The sequence below is a fragment of the Choloepus didactylus genome, chromosome 27 (assembly GCF_015220235.1).
Source record: "Choloepus didactylus isolate mChoDid1 chromosome 27, mChoDid1.pri, whole genome shotgun sequence".
Classification (NCBI taxonomy): Eukaryota; Metazoa; Chordata; class Mammalia; order Pilosa; family Megalonychidae; genus Choloepus; species Choloepus didactylus.
This window is the reverse complement of record NC_051333.1, coordinates 22,044,758-22,071,097: the sequence shown is the minus strand read 5'-3', so window position 1 is coordinate 22,071,097 and position 26,340 is coordinate 22,044,758. Positions and strand designations below refer to the sequence as shown.

Below are 26,340 nucleotides of genomic sequence, written 5' to 3'. Positions count from 1 at the left end.
AGTAAATCAGTTGTGTTTCTATGCACCAGTAATAACAATCCAGAAAGGAAATCAAGAAAACAATTCCATTTATAAGAACTTCTAAAGAATAAAATATCTAGGAATAAATTTATCCAAGGATGTAAAACATGTGTACATCTAAAACTAGAAAACACACTGCTAAAAGAAATTAAAGACAACATAAATAAATTGTAAGACATCCCATGTTAATAGACTGGAAAAATTAATATTGTTACGATATCAATACTACCAAGGTGATCTATAGATTCAACACAATCCTGATCACAATTCCATCAGCCCTTTTTTGCAGAAATAGGAAAGGTAATCATCAAATTCATATGGAAGGGTGAGGGGTCCTGAACAGCTAAAACCATTTTGAAAAAGAAGAAAAAGTGGAGGACTTACACTTACCAATTTCAAAACTTACTACAAAGCTACAATAATCAAAACAGTACGGTACTGGTATAAGAAAAGACAAATAGACCAATGGAATAGAACTGAGAGTTCAAAAATAAACCCACACATCTATGGCCATTGGATTTTTGACAAAGGTGCCATGTACACTCAACAGGGAACGAACAATCTCTTCAACAAATGGTGGTAGGGAAAGAGAATATCCACATGAAAAGAATGAAATTGGGCCTCTACTTCTAGCAAAATATACAAAAATTAAATCTAAATGGATCAATCACCTAAATATAAGAGCCAAAACCATAAAACTCTTAGAAGAAAACATAGGAAAAAATCTTCAGGACCTTGTATTAGCTAATGGATTCTCAGACATGACAACAAAGCAGAACAACAAAAGAAAATACAGATAAAATGTACTTTGTCAATATTAAAAACTTTTGTCCAGAGGACTTCATAATGAAAGTAAAAAGACAATCTATAGAATGGGAGAAAATCACTGGAAATCATATCTGACAAGGATTTAATATAATTCAACAACAGAAAGACAGCTCAAATTTTAAAATGGGCAAAGGATCTAAATAGATATTTCTCCAAAGAAGATACACAAACAGCCAATAAACACATGAACAGATGCTCAACATCATCAGCAATTAGGGAAATACAAATCAAAACCACAATGAGATACTACTTCATACTAGATAGGTATTACTTAAAAAATGAAAAACAAACAGAAAGTAAGTGTTGGTAAGGATGCAGAGAATAGGAACATGCAGCTTTGCAGGTGGGAATGTGAAAAGGTACAGCCACTATTGGAAAACAGTATGGCAATTCCTCAGAAAGTTAACATGGAATTACCATATGACCCAGCAATTCCACTTCTAGGTATATACAAAAAAAAACTGAACATAGGGATTCAAATAGATATTTGTACACCAATGTTCACTGCAGCATTATTCACAGCAGCAAAGAAGTGGAAAGAACCCAGGTGTCCATCAACATAGGGATAAACAAAATGTGATATATACATACAATGGGATATTATTCAGCCATAAAAAGGAGTGAAGTTTTGATACTTGTCACAACATGGATTAACCCTGAAGACATCATATGAGTGAAATAAGCCAGAAACAAAAGAACATTGCTATGATTTCACTTCTATGAAATACCTAGAATAAGCAAATATATAGAGACAGAATAAGCAAATATATAGAGAAAGGTTAGTTACCAAGGGCTGAAGGCAGGGAATGGAGAGCTATTGCTTAATGGGTACAGAATTTGTTTAAGGGAATGAAAAAGGTTCGGTAATGGATGGTGACAATGGTAGTATAATATGTTGAGCATGATTGAACACATGAAAGTGGTTAAAATGGGAAATTTTGTGTTGTGTATAACAATAAAAATTAAAAAAAAAAACAACAAAAAGCAATGCAGTATGAACTAGAAAAAATGTAAGACATTACAAGGAGTTTATAATAGAGGGGCATATGGGAGAAGATGAACCTATTACAAACTATGGACTCTAGTTAACAGTAATACTTTAATACTCTTTCATGAACAGTAACAAGTGCATCAGACCAATACTATGGGTTAATAATGGGGGGGGTGGATAAGCGGTATGGAAGGATTTGGGTTTCCTTTTTTATTTCTTTTCTGGAGTAATTAAAATGTTCTAAAATTGATCATGGGGCTGTATGCACAATTATGTGATGACACTGTGAATAAGTGATTGTATACTTCGGATGGTTTATATGGTGTGAATATATCTCAATAAAACTGCATTTAGAAAAGAAAAAAAAAAAAAAAGCAATGCAATGTGAAACAATAGCCGTGGTAGGCTACTGGTAGTCACACCCGTGTGTAATCCTCTCCCTTTTGAGTGTGGGCTGGACCTAGTCTAGCAACTCACTTCTAATGAACAGAATACAGCAAAAGTGATGGAATATCACTTTGAAAGTTAGATTACAAAAAGCTGTGACCATGTCTTGTTTGCATTCTGTTTCTGCTCACTCTGACAAAGGGAACTTTTACGTTGTGAGCTGCCCTGTGGAGAGACCCACGTGGCAAGGGACTAAGGAACTGAGATCTAGCCAGAGAGAGAACTGAGGCCCTCAACCAACAGCCTGTAAGGAAGTGAATTCTGCCAATCACCACGGGACTAAGTTTGGAAGCAGATCCTTCTTCAGTTGAGCCTTGAGATGACTGCTTCTCTAGCCAACATCTTGACAGAATCCTTGCTAAATACCCTACATCAGAAGGCAAGTTAAGCCACACCCAGATTTCTGACTCACAGAAACAGTGAGGTAATACATGTTTTAAACAGGTAAGTTTTGGGGAAATTTATTATGCAGCAATAGATAATTAATACAACAGCCTTTTCATCAAATGGTGTGGGGACAACTGATTATCCATACGCAAAACATGATCTTGGAGCCACATCTCCCTATGCTATATAAAAAATTAACTCAAAATGGATCACAGACCTAAATATCAAGCTGAAAACCATATGTCTAGAAGAAAACATAGGAAAACTTTTGTGACCTCGGGATAGGCAAAGATTTCTTAGTTATGATATGGAAAGTATGATCCATAAATGAAAAATTGATAAACTGGACTTTATAAAAATTAAGAACTTCAGCTCTTTGATACTGTTAACAGAATTAAAAAATAAGCCACAGATGGAAGAAAATATCTACAAATCACATATCTGATAAAGTACTTGTATCCAAAATATGACGAACTCTCAAAATGCAGTAAGAACACAAATCCCTATTTCTAAAAGTGGGCAAAAACTTTAAACAGACACTTCACCAAAGAAGATATACAGAAGGCAAATAAGCACATAAAAAGATATCAACAACATTAACTATTAGATAATGCAAAATAAAATCACAACAAGATACCACTACACACCTATTAGAATGTCTAAAATTAAAAAGAATGGTTAAACCAAGTATTGGTGGAGATATGAAATAACTGGAACCCTCACACACTGCTGGTGAGAACACAAATAGAGCAACAATTTTGGAAAACAGTTTGTCAGTTTCTGAATAAACTAAATATACATCTAGAATACGGCCCAGACATTCCACGCCTAGATATTTACCCAAGAGAAATATATCCAAAAAAAATATTTATCTGAAAAAATTCCTAGCAGCTTTATTTCTAGTAGCCCCAAACTGGAAACAACCCAATGTGAAGTCAGAATGGTAAATAGCTTTACTAATCATCGTGATTTGCTGAAACTCCCATTTTACCCAGGAAACTACAAAGAAAAAACAAAAAGCAACTGAGGCAAGCAGACATACCAAAGATTCCTTGCAATACTGATAAAGACCCCTGCCCTTGCTGTAATAAAACGCATCAAGCTGACACCAGCAAGTCTGCTAAACTTCATCAGATAGCCACAGCCTTGCACAAACAATCCTGCTAGTTCAAATTGCTAATTAACGGATTATGACCTAAAGGCACCCCTGTCACAGCTCACATGGCTCGTGCTTCCCTAGCCCTTCTCCATCCCTCCACATGTCCCAAAAAGGCATATAAGCTGCCTCCCCGAACCAAGCCCTTCTGAGCAGCAATCTCTTTTTGGTGCTGCTCCAACATGCATGCTACTTTAGCTCAGTAAACTTCTTCTGTACTGTGGTTTTCAGAGACTGCGCATTCTGTTTTCAGCCTAACACCAAATATCTATCAAGAGTAACAGATAAACAGCCAATGGAATACTACTCAGGAATAAAAACGATGAACTCTTGAACCTCACAACATGGATGAATCTCAAAATAATTATGCTGGGTGAAAGAAGCCAGCATAATTACTTTGTGTAATTCCATTTAAATAAATTCTAGAAAACACAAACTATTCTATAGGACAGAAAGCCAGAAAGCAAATCAGTGGTTGCCCAGGAATGGGGATAGGGTGGTTTGGGAATGTGGGTGGGAGAGAAGGGCAGGAGGGAGAAATTACAGAATGACATGAGGAAGCTTTTGGGGATGATGGATATATTTATTATCTTGATTATAGTGATGGCTCACAGATGTAAACATATATAAAGGATACCAAAGTATTCATTTTAAATATATGCAGATTATTGTATATCCATTGTACCTCAATAAAGCTGTTTTAAATAAGATAATCAACTGTCTAAATAACAGTAATAATATATTGTCGGGTAGTTAACACATAGAATTAAAATGCATGACAACAGTAGCACAAAGGATCAGAAGGAGGAAATAGAAGTAAATTTCCATAAGATAATTAAACAATACACGAAGATTAATATTAAAGGTTAACTTGAATGTATTTTTCGGAAATAAAAAATCTACAAATATGACACACTTGCCAAAGCCATGCTGATTATTTTAGATTACAATCCAGGAAGATATTTTTGTAAAGCACCAAGACTATAAAGAGAGATTTTCTAATGAGTCTACAGCATGCTTGATATTCAATGAAACATGTTTTATTTGTTTTTCTGCTTTACAATGGAAGGAAAAGCTAACCCTCTAAGCTACTACTGATGGTAAATAAACATTTATGTTGCAATAACACAACTTAACAGTTGTTCAAACAAACACTGAAAACCTAGACAGGCCCACATTTGCGTTGCTGCAAAGCCACCACTCGCCTGCCATGAGAATCTGGGCCAGCTACTAACACTTGAGCATCATGGGATGCTCAAAATAGAGGTAACAGGACCTCTCTCACTGGATTTATGAAAGGATGAAGTGAAATGCTTCTTAAACACTTAACAGAATACTTGGCACAAAGTAAACATTAATAAACATTGGCTATTCTTGTTATCAAGATTAGATTGAAGGATAAAACGAACACTAAAATATTTTCAGTGATTTTTATCAGGAGGCATACAATACTCTAGATTCAAAGAACTCTCAAAAGAAAGGTATTTTGTGTTGTGTGTTTCTTTTTGTTGTTCTTGTTGTCAACTCCTGGCATTCAAAGAAATATCTGTTGATGAAACAAAATAAGGTTTCAGTGGCTGAGAGATTTCAAATGGAGTTGAGAGGTGACTCTGGAGGGCATTCTTATGCACTATATAGATACCTCTTTTTATTTTTTAGTGTGTTGGAATGGCTAGAGGGAAATACCTGAAGCTGTCAAACTGCAACCCAGTGACCCTGATTCTTGAAGACAATTGTATAACTATGTAGCTTACACAGTGTAACTGTGTGATTGTGAAAACCTTGTGGCTTGCACTCCCTTTATCCAGTATATGGACAGATAAGTGGAAAAATGGGGACAAAAATTAGATGAAGAATATAGTGGGCTGGAGGGGATGGAATGTTTTGGGTGTTCTTTTTTACTTTTACTTTTTTTTTTTTTTTTGGAGTAAGGAAAAGGTTCAAAAATAGATTCTGGTGAAGAATGCACAACTGAATGACGGTGCTGTGAATAACTGATTGTACACTGTGGATGACTGTAGGGTGTGTGAATGTATCTCCATAAAACTGTATTTTAAAAAAAGTAAATGAACAATGGAATGGGGGTGTGTGTGTGGGGGGGTGTTTAGGTGTTCTTTATTACTTTAATTTTTATTCCTTTTTTTTGGAGTAATAAAAATGTTCAAAAACTTAGTGTGGTGATGAATGTACAACTATATCATAATACTGTGAACAACTGATTATACATCTTGGCTGACTGTATGGTATGTGAATATATCTCAATAAAATTGCATAAAAAATATTACAGGGAGTAAAAAAAAAAGAAATCTCTGTAATAACACTAGGCGGATATGAGCTTAAGGAACAGAGGTTTCAGAGTCTAAATTCCAGAAGTAACAAGTTAAAATACCAAAATGTCCAGGTTGCAACAAAAGATTGCAAAACCTACAAAGAAATGGGAAGCAATGGACCATGCAAAGGAGAAGATTAAAGCATTAGAAACAATCGAGGAGGAGGACCAGACCTGGGGCATTCCAGACAAAGACTTTTTTAAAAATGGTCCTAAATATGCTCAGAGAACTAAAGAAAAACATGGACAAAGCACTAAAGAAAACCAAGAAAATGGCACATGAACACAATGAGAATATCAATGAAGAGAAGGAAATTGTGAAAAGGAACAAAATAGAGCTGAAGACCACAGTAAAAGAAATAAAACATTCCAAAGAGGAGTGGAGTGCAACAGCAAGAATACCTGAACTTAAAGGTAAGATTATTAAAATCATTCAGCCTAAGGAGCACAAATAAAAAAGAATGAAAAAAAGTGAACAGAGCCTGAGGAACCTGTGGGACACCATCAAGCATACCAACATATATATTGTGGAACTCCAAGAAGGAGAAGAAACAAAGAAAGGGGGAGAGAGAATAGTCAAAGAAATAATGGCTGAAAACTTCCCAAATTTAACAAAAGGCATGAATATACACATCCAAGAAACTCAACAAATTCAAAACAGGATAAACCCAAACAGGACACAAACCATGACAAATTATAATCAAACTGCTGAATGCTGAGGACAGAGAGAATTCTGAAAGCTGCAAGAGAGAAGCAACAACATGTCACATACAAGGGAGACTAACTTGACATTAAATGCTGATTTCTCATAGGAAACCACGGAGGCAAGAAGGCAGTGGGATGACAATATTTTAAGTGCTGAAAGCAAAGAACTGCCAACTAAGAATTCTAATATCCAGCTAAACTGTCTTTCAAAAATGAGGGAGGGGAGTGATGTCATCAACATGGCAACATAAACACCTACTGAAAACTTCTCTCCAGTGATTCAACATAAAAAGGGACAATTCTGACTTGTTCAGAACTGTGGAGGAAGGTTTAGACTGAGAAGGACCCTACAAATGTCAAATTGAAGACAGAGAAAAATATCAGCAGTGAGTCAGATCCCCACCTTCTTGAGATCCTGAGGACAGGGGAGGAATTTCAAGGCCCAGTCAGTGAGGAATGAAGAGTTGGAGAAAATGTGGATAGAGACTGTCTTTCCAGCCCTGGGTCCAAAAGCCCTTCCCCCACCCTTGGGGAAATAGCAGCAGGCAGCCATTTCCTTGCCTGGAGGACAGCTGAAATCTGTGGCAGCTAGGGGAATCCTCTGCCACAAATAAACTGGGGGACACAGCCACACACTGAGTCAAATATTGGCCAGCAAAGTGAGGACACTAATCCTACAGTTTCAGCCACGCCCGGACAAACACAGGTGAAGCTCCAGGAGGTAATTCAGCCCCATCTGGTCAGAAGCTGCCTGTTCTCCAGGGGATAATTCAGACACGACTCATCAGACACAGGTGGGACTCCAGGGGTTAATTCAGCCCCACCCAGCCAGACCCTGCCTGGGCTCCAGGAAGTAATTCAGACCTGCCCAGTCAGATGCTACCTGGGCTCCAAGAGGTAACTCAGCCCCTCCTGATCAGAGGCAGCCTTGACTCCAGAAGACAAGCACCTTCTGAGGACCATTAATCACTAAACATCACCATATCTGCTGGGCAGACTAGAAAGTTCAAAGGAATTGCAGGGCTTCTTAGAACTTCTCTAGACAATATCCTAGGCCCACTGCAGCTGGTCTATACCCCCTTGCACAGAAACCTGGCCCTGATTTGGCTGAGAAATACAGATGACCCAGTCATTAAAACAGTGCCCTAGAACAAACCCAGGGTTTGTTTGCCAGTGAAAAACAGAGCACCACTGGGAGTCAGTAGACTTGTTATACCCACACACAGAGGCCTTGCTCTGGTCCTCAGTGTCTACCACCCATCCCTGAGGCAGGTCACTTTGGGCGCCTGATTTTTCGGGGAGACTGGAGACAGAGCAATCTGACAACTGGAAGGTGAGAGAGAGACAAAGAACATATAGGAATCAAAGCAAACCAACCCTAGGCAAAAGGAAAAAAACTATCTTTGGAATAAACTAATCAAGAAAATCAGATGCCTCGACAGCAAAAAATCATTACATTAGGAAGCATGAAGATAGGGCCATATGTCAAAGGAACAAACTAACACCTCAACTGAGATACAGGACTTGAAACAACTAATTAAAGATGTTCAAACAAATCTTCTAAATCAATTCAACAACTTGAAGGAAAATGTGGTAAAAGAGATGAAGGATATAAAAAAGACACAGGGTGTCCATACAGAAGAACTCCAAAGCTTGAAAAAAAAAACAAATGGCAGAACTTATGGGAATGAATGGAACAAAAGAAGAGATGAAAAACATAATGGAGACATGCAATAGCAGATTTGAAGAGGCAGAAGAAAGAATTAGCGAACTAGAGGACAGGACATCTGAAATCCTACACACAAAAGAACAGATAGGGAAAAGAATGGAAAAATAAAGCAGAGTCTCAGGGAACTGAAAGACAACATGAAATGCACAAATATTCTCCCAGAAGGAGAAGAGAATGAAAAGGGACAGAAAGAATAACGAAGGAAATAATAACTGAAAATTTCCCAACTTTTAAGAAAGACACAAAATTACAGGTCCAAGAAGTACAGCATACACCAAACAGAATAGATCCAAACAGACTTACTCCAAGACAGGTACTAATTAGATTGTCACATGTCAAAGACAAAGAGAATTCTGAAAGCAGCAAGAGAAAGTGATCCATCACATACAAGGGGAGCTTGATAACACTAAGTGCAGCTCTCTCAGCAAAAGAATGGAGGCAAGAAGGCAGTTGTATATTTAAGATACTGAAAGAGAAAAACTGCCAAAGAAGAATTCTATATCCAGCAAAACTGTCCTTCAAAATGAGGAAGAAGAGGATCTAAGATAGTGGCATAGAGAGGAGTAGAAGCTAGTTAGTCCCCATGGAACAACTAACAAAAAAACAGGAACTAGTAAATAATCCGGAATAACTGTGGGGGGACAAACGTGACCATCCACTCATCATACACCAACCTGAATTGGGAGGAATGCCCAAGATCACAGAATAAAATCTGTAAAGAAAAACTGCAGATCCAAGCTGGGATACCCCTCCCCCCACAGCCCAAGCTGCAAAGCCTCGTGGTGCTAGAGAGAAGCTCTCTCCCAGCAAGCAAATATAACTCAGCCGAGCTCCAACTGGGGTTTTAATTAGCAAGTGTGAACTGCTCACTACGAGCTATGAATTGCCAACAAGCGGAGGCTTTGGGTGACGACTGACCTTGGAGAGCCAGAGGGTTGCCGTGCACTAGCCCTGAAGGGGACTTTCTGTCCCTGTTTCGGCTCAGTGGAGACAGCCTCAGCCATTTTCAGTTCCCAGTGCTCTGACCAAGACAAGGGTGGAGATACCACAGGCAGAGAGAGACCATTGAAATAACCTCTCCCTAGGGGGTCTATCTTCTCTAAGAGAAAAGGGGTGGGGCCCAGCTCTACTACCTGCATTCCATTCAGAACCAGACCCCAGAACCTGGGGGAAAACAGCCATGGGCCACACCTCCCTATACCAGTCTGGAATTACAGGCTGACAGATGCCACATGCTGGCAGAGAAGCACAGTGACCTGAGGCATCACAGATTGTACCAATTTTCTAAGACACCCTCAGGGGAAAGGGGCAGAAGCAATAATAGCGGAAATAATCAATGAAAAATTCCCATCTCTTATGAAAGACATAAAATTACAGATTCAAGAAACGCAGCATACCCCAAACAGAATAGATCTGAATAGACCTACGCTAAGACACCTAATAAGCAGATTATCAAATGTCAAAGATAAAGAGAGAATCCTGAAAGCAGCAGGAGAAAAGTGATCCATCACATAAAAAGAAAGCTTGATGAGACTATGTGTGGATTTCTCAGTAGAAACCATGGAGGCAAGCAGGAGGTGGTGTGCTATATTTAAGATACTGAAAAAGAAAAACCACCAACCAAGAATCCTACATCCGGCAAAACTGTCCTTCAAATATGAAGGAGAGCTTAAAATATTCTCTGACAAATAGACAATGACAGAGTTTGTGAACAAGATACCTGCTCTACGGGAAATACTAAAGGAAGCACTGCAGACAGAAAGGAAAAGACAGGAGTAAGAGGTTTGGAACCCAATTTTGGGAGATAGTAGCACAGCAATGTAAGTACACTGAACAAAGGTGACTGTGAATATGGTTGAAAGAGGAAGGCTGGGATCATGTGGGACACCAGAACAAAAGACGAACAATAAAGACTGGGACTGTGTAACTCAAGGAAACCTAGGGTGCTCAATGATTGTAATAAAAGGTATAAATATGTTTTTACATGAGGTAGAACAAATGAATGTCAACATTGCAAGGTGTTAAAAATAGGGTGGGATTGGGGGGGAAATAAAATCAATGCAAACTAGAGACTATAATTAACAGAAATATTGTATTATGCTTTCTTTAATATAACAAAGGCAATATACCAAAGCTAAATGCATATAGGGGGGTGGGGAATAGGGGAAGGGTATGGGACTCCTGGCATTGGTGAAGTTGTCTGACTCTCTATTCTACTTTAGGTTAATGCTATCTTTCCTTTTGTCGCTTTCTAGCTATCAAGTTTTGGGTTTTTTGTTTTGTTTTGTTTTGTTTCTCTCTTTCTCTTTTATTTTTCTTTTGCCTCTCTGCCTTCTTTGATTCTTCCTCCATCTTTGTGGAAGAAAAGGAGATGTCCTTATATAGACAGTGGCGATGGTGCTGAATACATAAATATGTGACTATACAGGGAACTAACGATTGTTTACTTGGGATGGAATGTATGGTGTGTGAACAAAACCATCTTAAAAGAAATGGGTTGATGAAGAAACCCTGCGGGCACTATATTGAGTGAAATAAGACAGACAAATAAAGGCAAATATTGCAGGGTCTCACTGATATGAACTCAGACATGAAATATAAGTTATCAGGATACAGAATGAAGCTAAAGAATGGGGAGAGGTTGCTTATTATGAGCAGAATGTTCAACTAGGATGAACTTAAATGTTTAGAAATGGACAGGGGTGATGGTAGCATGTTGTGAGAATAACTAACAGTGCTGAAAGATGTGTGAAGGTGGTGTAAAGGGTAAGCTCACAGTCATGTATGTCACCAGAAGGAAAGTTGGAGGTTAAAAGATGGGAATGTATAAAACAGTGAATCTTGTGGTGGACAATGTCTGTGATTAACTATACAAATATCAGAAATCTCTCTCACAAGCTAGAACAAATGTATGGTATTATAACTAGAAGTTAATAATAGAGACGCAAATCAGGAAAAAATATATATCTATTAAAAACTATATACTACAATTAGTAGTATTTTAACATTGTTTCATCAACAGTAACAAATGTACTATACGAAAACTATGAATCAATAATGGAGGGGGGCATGGTTAGAGTTATGGGAGAATTTGAGTTTCCTTTTTTTTTTTGGTCTTTATTTCTTTTCTGGAGTAAAGAAAATGTTCTAAAAATTGAAAAAAAAAATTGTGTTGATAGATGTACAGCTGTATGATGGTACCATGGGCAACTGATTGTACACTTTGGATGTTTGGATAGTTGTATGGTATGTGAACAATCTCAATTAAAAAAAACATATATATATATATATATATATATATATATATATGTATATATATATATAAAAGAGGGAGAGCTTAAAATATTTACAGATAAATGACACTGAGAGTTCATGAACAAGAGACCTGCTCGACAAGAAATACTAAACGGAGTGCTACAAGCAGAAAGAAAAAGGAGAGAGGTTTGGAGAAGAGTGTAGTAATGAAGATTATCAGTAAGGGTAATTAATAGCATAAAAAGAGAGAAAAAAATGATATGACATATAAAATCCAAAAGACAAAATGGTTGAAGAAAGTACTGCCTTTACAGTTACCACATTAAATGTTAATGGATTAAATTCCCCCATCAAAAGACACAGATTGGCAGAATGGATTTAAAAAGAGCGGGGGCAGCTATACTAATACCAGGCAAACTAAGACTTCAAATGTAAAACAATTAAGAGAAACAAAGGAGGACACTATGTATTAACAAAAGGGACAATACATCAAGAAGACATAACAATCATAAATATTTATGCACCATGCCACAGCACCCCAAAATACATGAGGCAAATACTGACAATACTGAATGGAGACGTAGACACCTCTACAGTAATAGTTGGAGACTTCAACACATTACTCTCTTCAATGGATAGAACATATAGAAAGAGGATCAATAAAGAAACAGATCTTGAATAATATGCTGAATGAACTAGACTTAACAGACATTGACAAAAAACTGCACCCACAACAGCAGGATATACATTTTTCACAGGTGCTCATGGATCATTTTCCAAGATAGACCACATGTTGGGTCACAAAGCAGCTCTCAATAAATTAAAGGAGATCGAAACTATACAACACTTTTTTGGATCATAATAGAATGAAGTTGGAAATCAATAACATGCAGAAGGCTGGAAAATTCACAAATATAAGGAGGTTAAACAGTATACTCTTAAACAACCAGTGGGTCAAGGAAGAAATTACAAGAGAAATCAGTAAATATCTCAAGGTAAATGAAAATGGAAACAAAATATATCAAACTTTATGGGATGCAGACAAGGCAGTGCTGAGAAGGAAATTTATTGCCCCTAAATGCCTATATTAAAAAAGAAAGAGCAGAAATTGAGAATTTAACTGTTCACCTGGAGGAACTAGAGAAAGAACAGCAAACTAACCCCAAAACAAACAGAAGGAAAGAAACAACAAAGAACAGAGCAGAAATAAATGACACCTTAATAATAGAGAGAATCAACAAAACCAGAAGTTGGTTGAGAAAATCAGTAAAATTAACAGACGCTTAGCTAGGCTGACAAAGAAGAAAAGAGACAGGATACAAATAAGTAAAACCAGAAATGGTAGGGGGGACAAAACCACTAACCCCACAGAAATAAAGGAGATAATGAGACGCTATTGTGACCAATTACATGCTAACAAACCAGACAACTTAGAGGAAATGGACTTCCTAGAAAAACATGAACAACAAACATTGACTCAGGAAGAATCAGAACACCTCAATAAGTCAATCACAAGTAAAAAGATTGAATCAGTCATCAAAGATTCCCAGAAAAAGAAAAGTCCAGGACCAAATGACTTCCCATGTGAATTCTACCAAACATTTAAGAAATAGTTAGTACCAATCCTGCTGAAACCCTTTAAAAAAATTGAAGCGGAGGAAATAAATTTAAAAAGATCAAAATTATACAAAACTCATCCTATGAAGCCCACATTTATTTAGGTCTTCCTAAAAGACAAAGCTACTACAAGAAAAAAAAATTATAAACCAATCTTTTTGATGAATATAGATGCAAAAATCTTCAACAAAATTTTTGCAAATTGAATCTAGCAGCACATTAAAAGAATTCATAATTTGTGATCAAATGGGTTTTATTCCAGGTATACAAGGATGGTTTAACACAAGAAAATCAATTAATGTAATACACAGCAATAAATCACAGGGAGAAAAAACACATAACCATCTCAATTGATGTAGAAAAGGCATATGACAAAATTAAACATCCTTTCTTGATAAAACACTCAAAAAGATAGGAATAGAAGGGACATTCCTCAATATGATAAAGGCAGTATATGAAAAACCCATGGCTAACATCATACTCAATGGGGAAAGTCTGAAAGCTTTCCCTCTAAGAACAGCTACAAGACAAGGATGCCCAGTGTAACCATTGTATTCAATATTGTGCTAAAAGTTCTATCTAGAGCAATTAGGCAAGAAAAAGAAATAAAAGCCATCCAGATTGGAAAGGAAGAAGTAAAACTTAACATTGTTTGCAGATGACATGATCCTATATGTAGAAAATCCCGAAAAATCTACAGCAAGGCTACTAGAGCTAATAAATGAGTACAGCAAAGTGGCAGGATACAAGATCAACACACAAAAATCCTTAGTATTTCTATGTACAAGTAAGGAGCAATCTGAGGAGGAAATCAAGAAAAAAATTCCATTTACAATAGCAACCAAAAGAATCAAATATTTAGGAATAAATTTAACCAAGGACATATAAGACTTATACACAGAAAACTACAAAACAGTGCTACAAGAAATCAAGGAAGACCTAAATAAATGGAAGGACACACCATGTTTATGGATTAGAAAACCAAATACATTTAAGATGTCAATACTACCCAAACTGATTTATAGATTCAATGCAATACCAATTAAGATTCCAAGAACTTACTTTGCAGAAATAGAAAAAACAATAATAAAATTTATTTGGAAGGGCAGGGCACCCCAAATAGCTAAAAGCATCCTGAAAAAGAAAAATGAAGTGGGAGGTCTCACAGTACTTGACTTTAAAGCAAATTACAAAGCTACAGTGATCAAAACAGCATGGTACTGGAACTAAGATAGATATTCTGATCAATGGAACTGAGCTGAGTGTTCAGAAATAAAACCTCTCGTCTATGGACAACTGATCTTTGATAAGTTAAGTCAACTCATCTGAGACAAAGCAGACTCTTCAACAAATGGTTCTTCGAGAACTGCATATCCCTATCCAAAAGAACGAGAGAGGACTCTTACCTCACTTCTTATACAAAAATTAACTCAAAATGGATCAAAGACCTAAACATTAGAGCTAAGACCATAAAACTTTTAGAAGAAAATATAGGGAAATATTTTAAAGATCTTATGATAAGAGGTGGTGTCCTAAACCTTACACTCAAAGCATGAGCAATGAAAGAAAAGATAGACAAATGGGATCTCCTCAAAAATGAAAATTTTTGCTCATCAAAGGATTTTGTCAGGAAAGAAAAAAGGCAGCCTATGCAATGGGAGACAATATTTGGAAATCACATATCAGATAAGGGTTTAACATCCAGAATATACAAAGAGATCCTACAATACAACCCAATTAAAAAATGGGCAAAAGACATGGACAATTTTCTGAAGAGGAAATACAAATGGCTCAAAAATATATGAAGAGATGCTCAACTTCACTAGCTATTAGGGAAATGCAAATCAAAACACAATGAGATATCATCTCACACTTACTAGAACGGCCATTATCAAAAAACAACAACAACAACAACAACAACAACAACCCAAAACACAGAACACTACAAGTGTTGGAGAGGATATGGAGAAAGAGGTACACTTATTCGCTGTTGGTAGTAATGCAAAATGGTGCAACAGCTCTGGCAGGCAGTTTGGTGGTTCCTCAGGAAGCTAAGTATAGAACTGCTGTTATGATCCAGCAATCCCATTACTAGGTATATACTCGGAGGAACAGAAAGCTAGGATGCAAATGGACATTTCTAAACCGATGTTTATAGCAGCAATATTCACAGTTGCCAAGAGATGAAAACAGCCCAAATGTCCATCAAGAGAATGACGTGGATAAACAGAGTGGATAAACAAATTGTGGTATATACATATGATGAAATATAATGCAGCTGTAAGACAAAATAAAGTCATAAGCATATAACAACATGGATGAACCTTAAGGACATTATGTTGAGCAAAATTAGCCAGAAACAAAAGGACAAATACTGTATGGTCTCACTAATATGAACTAACAACCATGAGCAAACTCGGAAGGTTCAAGTTAAGGATGCAGGTTACCAGGAGGTAGAAAGAGGGTAGAGATTGGGCAATCGATGCTGAAGGAGTACAGATTGTTCAACAGGATGGATTATAAAGACCTAGAAATGGATAGCACAATACTATGTGATGGTAGCACAATATTGTAAGTATAATGAACAAAGCTGAGTGTGCGTTTGGTTAAAAGAGGAAGGCTAAGGGCATGTATGACACCAGAAGGAAAGATAGAGGATACAACTGGGACTAAATAACTTAGCAAGAACTCAAGTGGACAGTGATGGTGAGTAAACATAGAAATATAAGAAAGTTTTTACATGAGGGAGAAGAAGTGTATGTCAACATTGTAAAGTGTTGAAAATGGGAAGGTATGTGGGAAAAATACAGTCAATGCGAACTAGGGTCCATACTTAACAGTAACATTGTAATATTCTTTCATTAATTGTAACAAAGGCAATATACCAAAGCTAAATATCAATAAGAGGATGATATGAGGGATGGGTATGGGATTCTTGTCACTGCATGATCCTGGACAGACAATGGCAATTACATGCAATGCATGATCCTGGACAGGATCTAATAATGGAGGAGAAATAGCTCAAAAGGGCATTATTGGAACAGATGAAAAAAATTGGAATATAGAATAGACTGAAAGCTTTACATCAATGCTAAATTTCATGAACTTGGTAACCCACTTAAGGCAGATACATAAGATAATATCCTTGTACTTCAGAAATGTACATGAAAGTATTATGTGTTCAAGGAACGCGATGTATGCAATCTACTCCGAGATGGTCAGAAAACTATAGATAGATGGATTGATAGATGTATAGACAGAATAGATAAAGCAAATGTGGCAAAACATTAAAATTCACGGATCTAGGTAACTGGTGGGAGGGGGTATACTAAGTTCTCTGTATGGGGTTTGAATTATTTTGCAACTGTCCTGTAAGTTTGAAATTACTTCAAATAAAAAAGTTTTAAAGCAACAACACCACCACCAAAAAAACCAGGCTAAAATTCTCTTAGAGGGCACAGACATGGGTCTTCGGTATACTCAGTAAGGAAGACAGTTCTCTGGTATGTTACAAGCACTGGAAGATGGGGAATCCCAGGCCCCGGTAAGGAAGCATGTTCCCACCCTCCTTCCTAGAAAGCAGTTGGAGTAAAAGGCAGAGTGGCATTTAGGAAAAAAAAAATCTTGTGCAGAATTCAAATTACTTTTTAGTTGTCATGAACCTGAACATTGGAGCTTTAATGCTTTATATTTTGAAAACTACCAACTACATCCAATTATGAAACGTGACAACTCCATAAACCTGAAACAGATGACCCCAAGTAAGTCCAGTACCCTGGAGAGGACCCATATTAAGCATGTCATTATGGAACAGAAATCAACATTTCAAAGGACATAATTCTAGCCATGCTACGTGTGATCTTCTCGCCAGTGAGAACAGTTCATACGGTCCAGAGCTTGTGGCCAGACACAGGGGTGACTTTCAGTGCCAGCTCACCTGACTCACCTTGGTCTCTCTGGAGAGGGGTTGGGGCTGCGGGGAGGAGGCGTGCGGGGCACAGCTGGTTTCGGTGCGATGCTGGCCGCAGAGAGGAGGCCATGGACAATGTGTTTCTGTACAAATGAAACCCAGCAGAGGTTACTGGGGGGTGGGGGAGTCATCGGGGACGGCCTCTACCACCCCAGGCCTGGGAGGGGACACCTGACCTGCACTGGCTATGGGGATTCAGCCCCACCAGGAGCCCCACCCCTCCTCCACTGCCCCCAATCCCCATCTGGCAGGGCTCTCGTACCCACCCAGGGAGCACCACTGCAACAGCCCATGTGGCGGCCCTGTCATCCTTCCCTCCTCAGAGGGGCTTCCCTGACCAAGCCCCAGTCACCCTCTAGTACCTCCACCAGGCTCAGGGCACAGCTCCCAATGACCCTACATGCTCTCTTGCCTCCCTGCTGCAGAACACAAGCTTCCGGAAAGCAGGAAGCTTCATCAACCCCACAACCCTAGCACCAAGCACACTGTCTAACACTAGTGGAGGCGCCATGGATATTTTAGGTGGGTTGCCTCAAAGATTCAGAGTAACAAAAACTAGCCCTACCCACAGTGAGAGTCAGAGAACCCTGTTTAGGCAAGGAGTCTCTCAGACACTTCAGAGACTAGACCTGTCTTCGTTTGCTGGGCCCTAGACACTCATTCTTACAGAGGCAAAATGCTATGACAGCAATGGCCTCATCCTCAATGAGGTAGAGTACACGGAAAACACCCATATACTTACAATATAACACAGAATTATGGAACATGCCAAGGCAGGCATAAAAACAAGGTGCTGAAGTAGCCAGGGAGGGAAGGGCTCCTTCAGGTCTAGGGACCAAAAATGGGACCCCAAAATGCCCCCCTTCTTTGGAAAAAAACACCGAGGTGTTTAGAATGGGTCTTCAAAGATGGCTACTGCTCCTAGAGTTAGGAAATGTGAGGAAAGAGCATTCTAGACAGAGCCACAGCATGGGCAAGAAATGTAGCAAGACATTGGTGGCAGTGTTCTGGAAATAAAAAGTACTCCAGTTTGCTGGAATACAGAAGCATCTTGGAAGCAGAGGCTAGAGTGGTGGTTGGGGCTAAGGGTGGGGACTGTTCCCCTTTGAAGGACTGACACCAGACTAAAGGAGATCCTGCGGTCTTGTGAGGAACAGCCACTGAACGCGGGCCCTGGGAAGACTGATGGCAGTGGAAGGCAGAAGTACCGGGGAGCAGGTGGAGGAGCCAGGGCTCCGGGCATCCTTCAGGAGCAAGGCGATCGGGCAGACCCCCAAACATCTCTGCAGCACTCTCTTCCAACTCCACGTGCATGGCCGCTCACTGGGGCAGGTGTTCCAGAGCATTTTGGCATGTCCCTCCCCTCTCTTTACCACTATGTGGCACCTCCCACACTGTCTCGAGCAATTTCACAGTTTACTTGTCTGCCTCCTGCATCCCAGCCCCCACTGCCTGGGAGATGCTAGAGGATAGGAAGGGACTGCATCCAATAGGTCCTCCGGAAAAGCCTGGTGAGTTTGGTTTTTTTGAAAGAGTGAATTCCCCAAAGTATGCTGGACATTTTTCAATTGTACCACTATAATTACTTCCTAACTATGGTCTTCCTGCCCCAATCCCTAAAACACAGGATGACACTCTCTCTAGTCAGCTTGAAAACCGTCAGAAGCAGCCCTGCTCTCTCCATGATAATAAATGGTCCAGCATGGTAGAGAAGGCTCTTTAAGTTGGTTCCTACTAATGGACCCAGCTTCGTTTCTTACCACCCCTCCTCATCCCCACATACCTTCTCTATGCTTGAGGACTCAGAACTGCCTTCCATTCCCAAACAGCAAACAGTCTATTCCTTTTCAGGTCTTTGAATATGATGTCTTCTCCATCTGGAATTCCCTTTCTGCACACCCCCATGATCCAGATCAACTCTCCAGACTGACTTAGGCACCCAGTCCCTGGTACATACATCTACGGCAATTCTTGTCTTACATTTCATGCTGAATTATTTTGGGGCCTGTCTACCCTCTAGACATTGTGGCCACAGAATGCACATCAGTTGTGAGTAACTGGTATGCAGCAGAAACGCAATACTTACTGCTTTGAACAAAAACTCAATCAATATGCTGGGTAAGCAAAATTGCAACGCAAAAATATGCTTCAATTATGTCACCATTGCTTCTTAACATCCAACTGTCTACAAAAACTGCAGCATTCAGCCAACTTCTACTGAATGTAAAGTCAAATCAGACTGGATCTCTAACCTCACTGTTAATAAGAATTCAGGAGGGCCCTTATCACACTGCTTTTGTTTTTTGTTTTGCTTTGTTTTGTTTTGGGGGGGGTGTACTCAATGTATTACACCTGTGCAGAGTTGAATGTAAGATTTGGGATTTTGTCAGGCAAGTATGGGAAGGGAGACAGGAGCAAGGGAGTAGGGATCATACAGGGAGTGATTAGAATGATGGGCTGTGGATTTAGAGCCAAAAAGGAAGGCCATGAAGACATGAAGGACGTGACCACAGTCAGTTAAAAGTTGGTAGGATCAATACTTTGTAAGTAGGGGATGGGCAGTGGGGGTGTCAACAAATTGTTGAAGACAGTATATTAGAAGAAGTGACGAGGAAAGACAGAGGAGCGGAGGTCAGAGAATGAGATCTTGCAAAGAGGGAGTGGCCATGGGAAGAGCTGGAGGGACATAAGCATTGCAAGCAGGAAGAATAGCGAAAGCAAAGCTCTGAGGGAGCAGAAGTAATGTTGTGGTATGGCTGGAGAGGTGGGGGGAGGCACTGGGTTCTGATGAGGGCAGTAGAACGATGAGATTGGTGTTTAAAAACAATCCCGTTAGGTGCTATGTGGAGTAGGTACCTAGGAGAAGGGCGAGAGAGGAAGCAGAGAAACCAGTGAGGAGGTGCTGGAGGCCAGGGTGAGGGTGGAGACAGCTACCAGGTGGGATGTGCTGATGGGGTGCACGTGGTGGGTGGGGGAGGGAGCAATCAGGCATGATGCCCTTTCAGGGTCATCACACAATAGAGCACGCTTATGTAGGGCGGTAGTGAAGAAGCAGGGTGATTCCAGTCAGACTCTGGTCAACCTTGAGATAGACAATTCTGTAGAACACGCAAAATCAAAGCTTCTCGAAAAGAAAACCACTTCCTTTTTGTGCCGTTAACTTGCCCCCGTCTCAGACCATATCCCAAACCTGCCCGAACCCCTCGCCCCGTAACTCCTGGCCCCAAGGGGCCAAAATTCACTTACAAACTGGCTCTTGCGGCCTCTCCGAAATCCCAGGAGCATCTTTGCGGCTGGGAGCAGCCAGACCAGGTGCTGAACTTGTTAGTGGACCTCACCACTCGCGGGACGACTCCCTAAAGCCTGCTTCCCTCTCACGGGCCGAGCCCCAGACGCTGCTTCTTCGGAAGGCGACTTCGCAACAAGCAAGTTTGCTATTGGCTTTCTTTTCCCCTTGGCCAATCAGAGCTAAGCTTACTGCCGTGGCCGTCGCTCCTGACAACCCGGAGTGTTACTTTTAAATCTGTAACAGTGCGGAAACAGTCTGCGCTGCCCATTCTCTTATTGGCCAAGTCAGATGTCCGTCTCTAATGCCACAGCCTATCCGGCGCTCTGGGGGGCGGAGGGCGGGCAGGATGAAGGCCTGAGCCAGCGCGGCGGGAGTGAAGCGGCGGGTCCTTCCTGCCCCAGGTAAACTTGCGGGAACCCCTAAGAAGTGGGGGCTCAGTCGACGTCCCGGCCACCTCGGCCCTTGTCTCGGACTAAGCTGCAGAGCCACGGCGCGGACCGAGCGGAGGTATCAGGGGCCAGGCAGGTGACCAAAGTGGGGAGCGCTGCCACCTAGAGAGGACTCTCCGGTTTCTTAGATTTTAGCAAATAATTCGTTTTTTAAAGAACACATTGCAGTCGAGGCGTCTTTGGCCCAGGCTTCGGGCGGAATGCGGGTGGGGCCGTGGTGCAGGAGAGCCCGTTAAGGTGCCCTCTGCATTTCCCTCATTAGATCGAGGCCGCCGATGGAAAGGCCCACCCCAGCTGGCGCGGGCCCCATACACGTGCCCTTGGGGCACATTGTGGCCAACGAGAAATGGCGCGGGTCGCAGCTGGCGCAGGGGATGCAAGGTCAGTGGACATATCTGCATAATCCCTTCCGCCCCCGTCCCCCTTTTGCCTCCTTTTCCTGGGAAGCTCACAGAAGGCATCTTCTTGTCTTTATTTTAAGGGAAAATTAAGCTCATTTTTGAGGATGGCCTGACACCGGTAGATTTTCACTTGTCTAATAGATCCTGCGTTCTCTATATCACCGAAGCTGATTTAGTGGCAGGAAATAGCTACAGAAAGAGGCTTGTCCGGGTTAGAAATGTAAGTACTGAATTAAACTGAAAATGAAAATGGACTATAGTCCCCTCCTCCCCCATCACTTGCAATAATTTATATAAAACCATTGACCATTCCAAGCATTTCTGCCTCCTTTCCTGAAATCAAGGGATAGCTTTCTTAACCTTTAAAGGAATTAGGTTACAAAATGGCTTACTCTTTTTTTGTCTTCTTTGTAGGCCAGTAATCTTCAAGGGATTGTACTAGTAGAAAAAACGCGGATGAGTGAACAGTACTTCCCAGCAGTACAGAAGTTTACTGTGCTGGACCTTGGGATGGTGTTGCTTCCTGTAGCCAGCCAGATGGAAGCTTCCTGCCTGATCATCCAATTAGTAAGTATTCAGTTCCACTTCTCCACAAAGCCCTGTCTTGCAGAATCTCTACTGATGGTGATGGATCCTTTAATATAGCAGCCACCTTTATTAAAGTTGAAAAACAATCAGTCCAATCTGTATCATTCGATGTGCTTTTTGAGAAATTTAGGCTCAGAAGCTGCCTCTGCATCCAGTTGTGCTTGCCACCCATTCTAGACACCTTGACAAAGTGAACATGTTGAAGACCTAATCTTAGACTCTTAGGACATCATACATTATTCTGCACTTATGCTAGTAAAAATGTCAACTAGGAGTTGCTTTGTCTCATTCCTACATACCTTTTGTTAAGCATCAGAGCACTTCCACGTGGGAGTTTATCTTTAAAAACATCAAAACAAACCTTGATACACAAGCATCAATTTTTCATTGTAAAGCTCCTGCCTGTGATTCTGATGTGCAGCTTGGGTTGAGAGCCAAGTTGCTTCACTATCCCTACTTTCCCTTGATACAATGGACTCCCTTAGGAAGATCCACAAATGTCATCTGCTTCAATGTAACAACTACTAACTTAAGACTGGGTTTCTCCTTTGATAGGCAGCCTTCCTCCAGGCCTTGTGTCATGCAGGCCCAATTTATACATGACCATCATTTATCCCTACACAATTGAAACGTTTCTTTATGGAGCATAGGAAGGTGTTTGAATTCCTGAATATTTTCATTAGTTTTATTCCAAACATTCTGAAAACTCAACTTTTTGTCAATTATTAAATTGTATATCTGTTACTCCTTTGTGTGGTCATATGGTACATCTTTCAATAATTCTGATGTCTGAAAAATTATATTCATGGTATATGAAAACATGAAAAGTTAATCATTTGCACCCATAAATCACCCTGAACCAAACAGAAAAATTAGATTTCCATAGAACTCTTAAGGAAGCTGCCAGTACTCTAGAGGGCGCTCACGTGCCTTTCTTTAATTTCTGCTTCAGGTCCAGGAACAAACCAAGGAGCCCAGTAAGAACCCTTTTCTCAGGAAGAAACGGGCCCTGCTTTCTGAGCCATCCCTCCTTCGAACTGTGCAGCAGATCCCAGGAGTTGGAAAAGTTAAAGCTCCCCTTCTGCTTCAGAAATTCCCAAGTATCCAACAACTAAGTAATGCTTCCACGCAAGAACTGGAGCAGGTGGTTGGACAAGCAGCAGCTCAGCAGATCCACGCGTTCTTCACACAGCCCAGGTGACAGCTGGCCCTACAACATCTGCTACCTTTTCTCCTTTAGACCACAAGTTACGAGATCTGGTGTTCTTTTCATCTTTAAAAAAAAAAGGAGAAATATTTCCTCTTACAGCAATGAGCGAAAGCTGAGGCGTGAATGGAGCCTGCTAGCTGTCCAGCCTCGCTCACTGGGGTCAGGAATTTTAGTGAGCCCCGGGTGGTGCTGCCCTCATTTGGCCAGGGTGAACAGGGTCTCAGAAACTGGGCTTTGTGGATCTTCCTAAGGGAGTCCATTTAACTTAGGAATGCACACACTCGGCCGAAAGCGAGCTTGAGCGGATTTTAATGTGTGACCTTGACCTGCATCTATCACAGAAAGGTCTTCAGGTTTCAGGTGGTGGGTGTGAACGTCTAAAGGGAAGCAAGCCTACAATGAAGCACTGTGTATCATAAGCCTATTTTTCCTGATGTCAGAGCTGCTGCTTTTCAGGGCTGGTCTTAACATCCCTGTGCTTTGAGGGCTGCCAGTGTAAATAAACCGTACTGCCTCCCCTTTCCCCTCCCCCTTTTTTTGTTAGCTGTACAGTTTGTTTTATAATAATCCCTGGACATGTCTTCCAAAACACATAGTACTTTGAGGATGCCTAGAGTCTGAAGTTCCCATTTAAAGATGAGAGACTAATGTGTATGAGGGAGGGAAAAAAGTGTGTTTTTAAATGTAAATGTCTGTTCCATATGGGAGGATACACAAGAATAGTGGCTGGCAGGGGAGTGGGTTACTTAGTGGGGATCAAAAGGTATAACTGTCCATTCATAAAATAAATACAATTAAAGATATATGTTTTTAAAGATGCTAAGATAAGTTCAAACTACTCAGTCCTGCTTTGTGAGATCTTAGTAATTTTAAAAATTCAAACATAATTTCCAAAATTCAAACAACAAATGTTTTGTGCGTTAGGGGAGAGATCTTTGAAACAGGAAGGAATTAAAAGTGAAATAAGAGTAAAAACCGTTAATACAGTAAATGAATATATTTATTTAAATATTTATACAAACATGGTCCTAGGAACACCAGATACACTTTTCCAAAGGTGGTGGTTTCCTTTAAATATTGCACAATAGAAAATTCTTGTTAGTTCTCAGAATTTGATCTCAATGTTGGGGTTTTTAGCTATATACCTATGTCAACAGTGAGTCTTATTAGAATCACAGTGTCATCCAACTTATAGCAAGAAAAATCAGTTGGTAGAATGTCATTTTAGAAAGTCAGGCAGAGGCTTTACACTTGAATCATTTACATCTTTACCTTATAAAATATAAAACTAGCTTTTAACCCAAGACTCTTAAAATATACAATTATGTATTTTCTACCTTAAAATGAAAAATGTTTTGAGTATCAAACAGTAATATTATCTACCTTGTAGACAGCATCTTCACCTAACACCATCACTGTGTTAGCATCTTGTAAATGACGTGAAACTAGAATAAAAGCTGCTCCTAAATGATTTTTATTTAATAAGTCATGACCAATTTGGCACTAGACTTTATCTGGAAGTAGCATTTATATTATGTAGAAATAATAGGTTAATGAATTTCTATTTGGAAGCAGCTCTTCAGATGTTTTTAGAAACACTAATTTAAATCTATCACTGTAATCCCCCTGACCTGCCTTATTTCAGGGATCAGCTGAATACTAAATTAAGGCATGGTATTTTATTACTCACACTTGGAAACTATTACAAATAAGACTAACATAAGTAACCCACATTTATCTCTGATGGTGACTAAAAGTCCTAACTAACCAGTAAAAATAGCCAAGTTTTCAATACTATTCTATTTACAATACTTTATATAATAAATAACTTGCAACAGTAGTGACACACGTCAAATCAGTTTGTTACCCACAAATTTCTAGAGGTTTCCATTGCAAGTTTACATTGTGAGAAAGCAAAATTTGAAAATATTTAGACATTTTCTATGATGGCACAAACATTAAGGCACAGTCAGCCCTCGGAGATGTTTCGGGCAAGACTTTTGTTTTCTCTCTTTAGTACAAAGAACTGTCGCTACTGAGAAGGCTGAACGGAGAGGGGAGCTTCTTTTTGACCTGACGCCTTTCGACCCCAACTGAAGGAAGGCACATGGTGCTGGCCGACTTCTGTCTGTTCTTGTTGGTGCCCCAACTCAAAAAGGAAAGCTTTTTTGAGATTTTCTTGGTTTTATCAGTTTTCTCATCATCCCCTAGGGCTAAGCAGATCATGGAGTAAGTTTTCTGCATTCCCACAGAGTATGTGGCACACTTATTATGCTGCACATAAAAACAGAAGAAAAAGGGTGTTAGAAATCCTCCAGGTATCTGACGAGTGGTTACAGAATTGAAGACACACACTGTACTTACAGCATCCTCTTTAAAATCAACTCAATATAATTTTGAAATTCGAGTGACAGGAAAATATACTCAGTAGTAGTAATTTAGGCTTAGTAACTACTACTCAATTTTTCAGCTGTTTATTACATTTTAAGAAAGTAATAGGTATTCATGGTAAAGATCGCTTTCCCACCTTGGCTGCCAGGCCCTGCCCTGAGGGAACTGCTGCATTAGACTTCTAGAGATAAATGCATTTATAAGCATTCATATGTGTGTAAGTACGACACTATTTGTCTGTTTCTTAAAAGAAAAACACTACACACTGTTCTGTACTCTGCTCTCTTCATTTTCTTTTTTAAAGATGAGAAACCACAGTGAAGAGGTACTATAGCATCATACAGGACTCAAATGGGAAATCTGCAGGAAGTTGTTCACCAAGCTACGTTCCAGGCAGTAAAATCAGGCCGTTTATATAAATAAATATGCATACAATACATCCCAACACTGTTGGGTACCTTTTTTTTTTTTATTAACTTTATTTATCATCTCCGTTGGATGAAGATGCTGCTTCCTTTCCTATAAAACTGACCATTAATCCAACATGCTATACAGGGCAACACAGACTATCATTAAA

At 39.8% G+C, this 26,340-nt stretch overlaps 3 protein-coding genes across 6 annotated transcripts in view; 1 reads left to right on the top strand and 2 right to left on the bottom strand.

Annotated features, from left to right (window-relative positions):
* CEP89 (centrosomal protein 89) overlaps nucleotides 1-20,830 on the bottom strand; it is a 137,199-nt gene extending 116,369 nt beyond the window's left edge. For 2 of the 3 annotated variants that reach the window (XM_037820049.1, XM_037820050.1), the window contains exons 1-2: nucleotides 20,682-20,830; nucleotides 17,412-17,518 (exon numbers count right to left, since the gene is read on the bottom strand). In XM_037820049.1, coding sequence (XP_037675977.1) covers nucleotides 17,412-17,518; nucleotides 20,682-20,720 — 146 coding nt within the window. In that variant the 5' untranslated portion in view covers nucleotides 20,721-20,830. Of the gene's footprint in view, nucleotides 1-17,402; nucleotides 17,519-20,681 lie in introns of those variants that run through there. The other variant, XM_037820051.1, reaches the window with a different exon arrangement.
* Nucleotides 20,831-21,101: 271 nt separating this feature from the next.
* The window catches only part of FAAP24 (FA core complex associated protein 24), a 6,812-nt gene continuing 1,573 nt past the window's right edge, over nucleotides 21,102-26,340 (top strand). Inside the window, exons 1-6 of one of the 2 annotated variants that reach the window (XM_037819957.1) lie at nucleotides 21,102-21,231; nucleotides 21,436-21,554; nucleotides 21,655-21,794; nucleotides 21,989-22,141; nucleotides 23,115-23,359; nucleotides 25,390-26,340. The exon at nucleotides 25,390-26,340 is cut by the window's right edge and continues 1,573 nt beyond it. In XM_037819957.1, the coding sequence (XP_037675885.1) occupies nucleotides 21,449-21,554; nucleotides 21,655-21,794; nucleotides 21,989-22,141; nucleotides 23,115-23,359; nucleotides 25,390-25,411 (666 nt within the window). In that variant the 5' untranslated portion in view covers nucleotides 21,102-21,231; nucleotides 21,436-21,448 and the 3' untranslated portion in view covers nucleotides 25,412-26,340. Of the gene's footprint in view, nucleotides 21,232-21,435; nucleotides 21,555-21,654; nucleotides 21,795-21,988; nucleotides 22,142-23,114; nucleotides 23,364-25,389 lie in introns of those variants that run through there. The other variant, XM_037819958.1, reaches the window with a different exon arrangement.
* Nucleotides 24,355-26,340, bottom strand: part of RHPN2 (rhophilin Rho GTPase binding protein 2) — a 56,306-nt gene continuing 54,320 nt past the window's right edge. Inside the window, exon 15 of the mRNA XM_037819956.1 lies at nucleotides 24,355-25,646. Coding sequence (XP_037675884.1) covers nucleotides 25,386-25,646 — 261 coding nt within the window. The 3' untranslated portion in view covers nucleotides 24,355-25,385. The remainder of the gene's footprint in view (nucleotides 25,647-26,340) is intronic.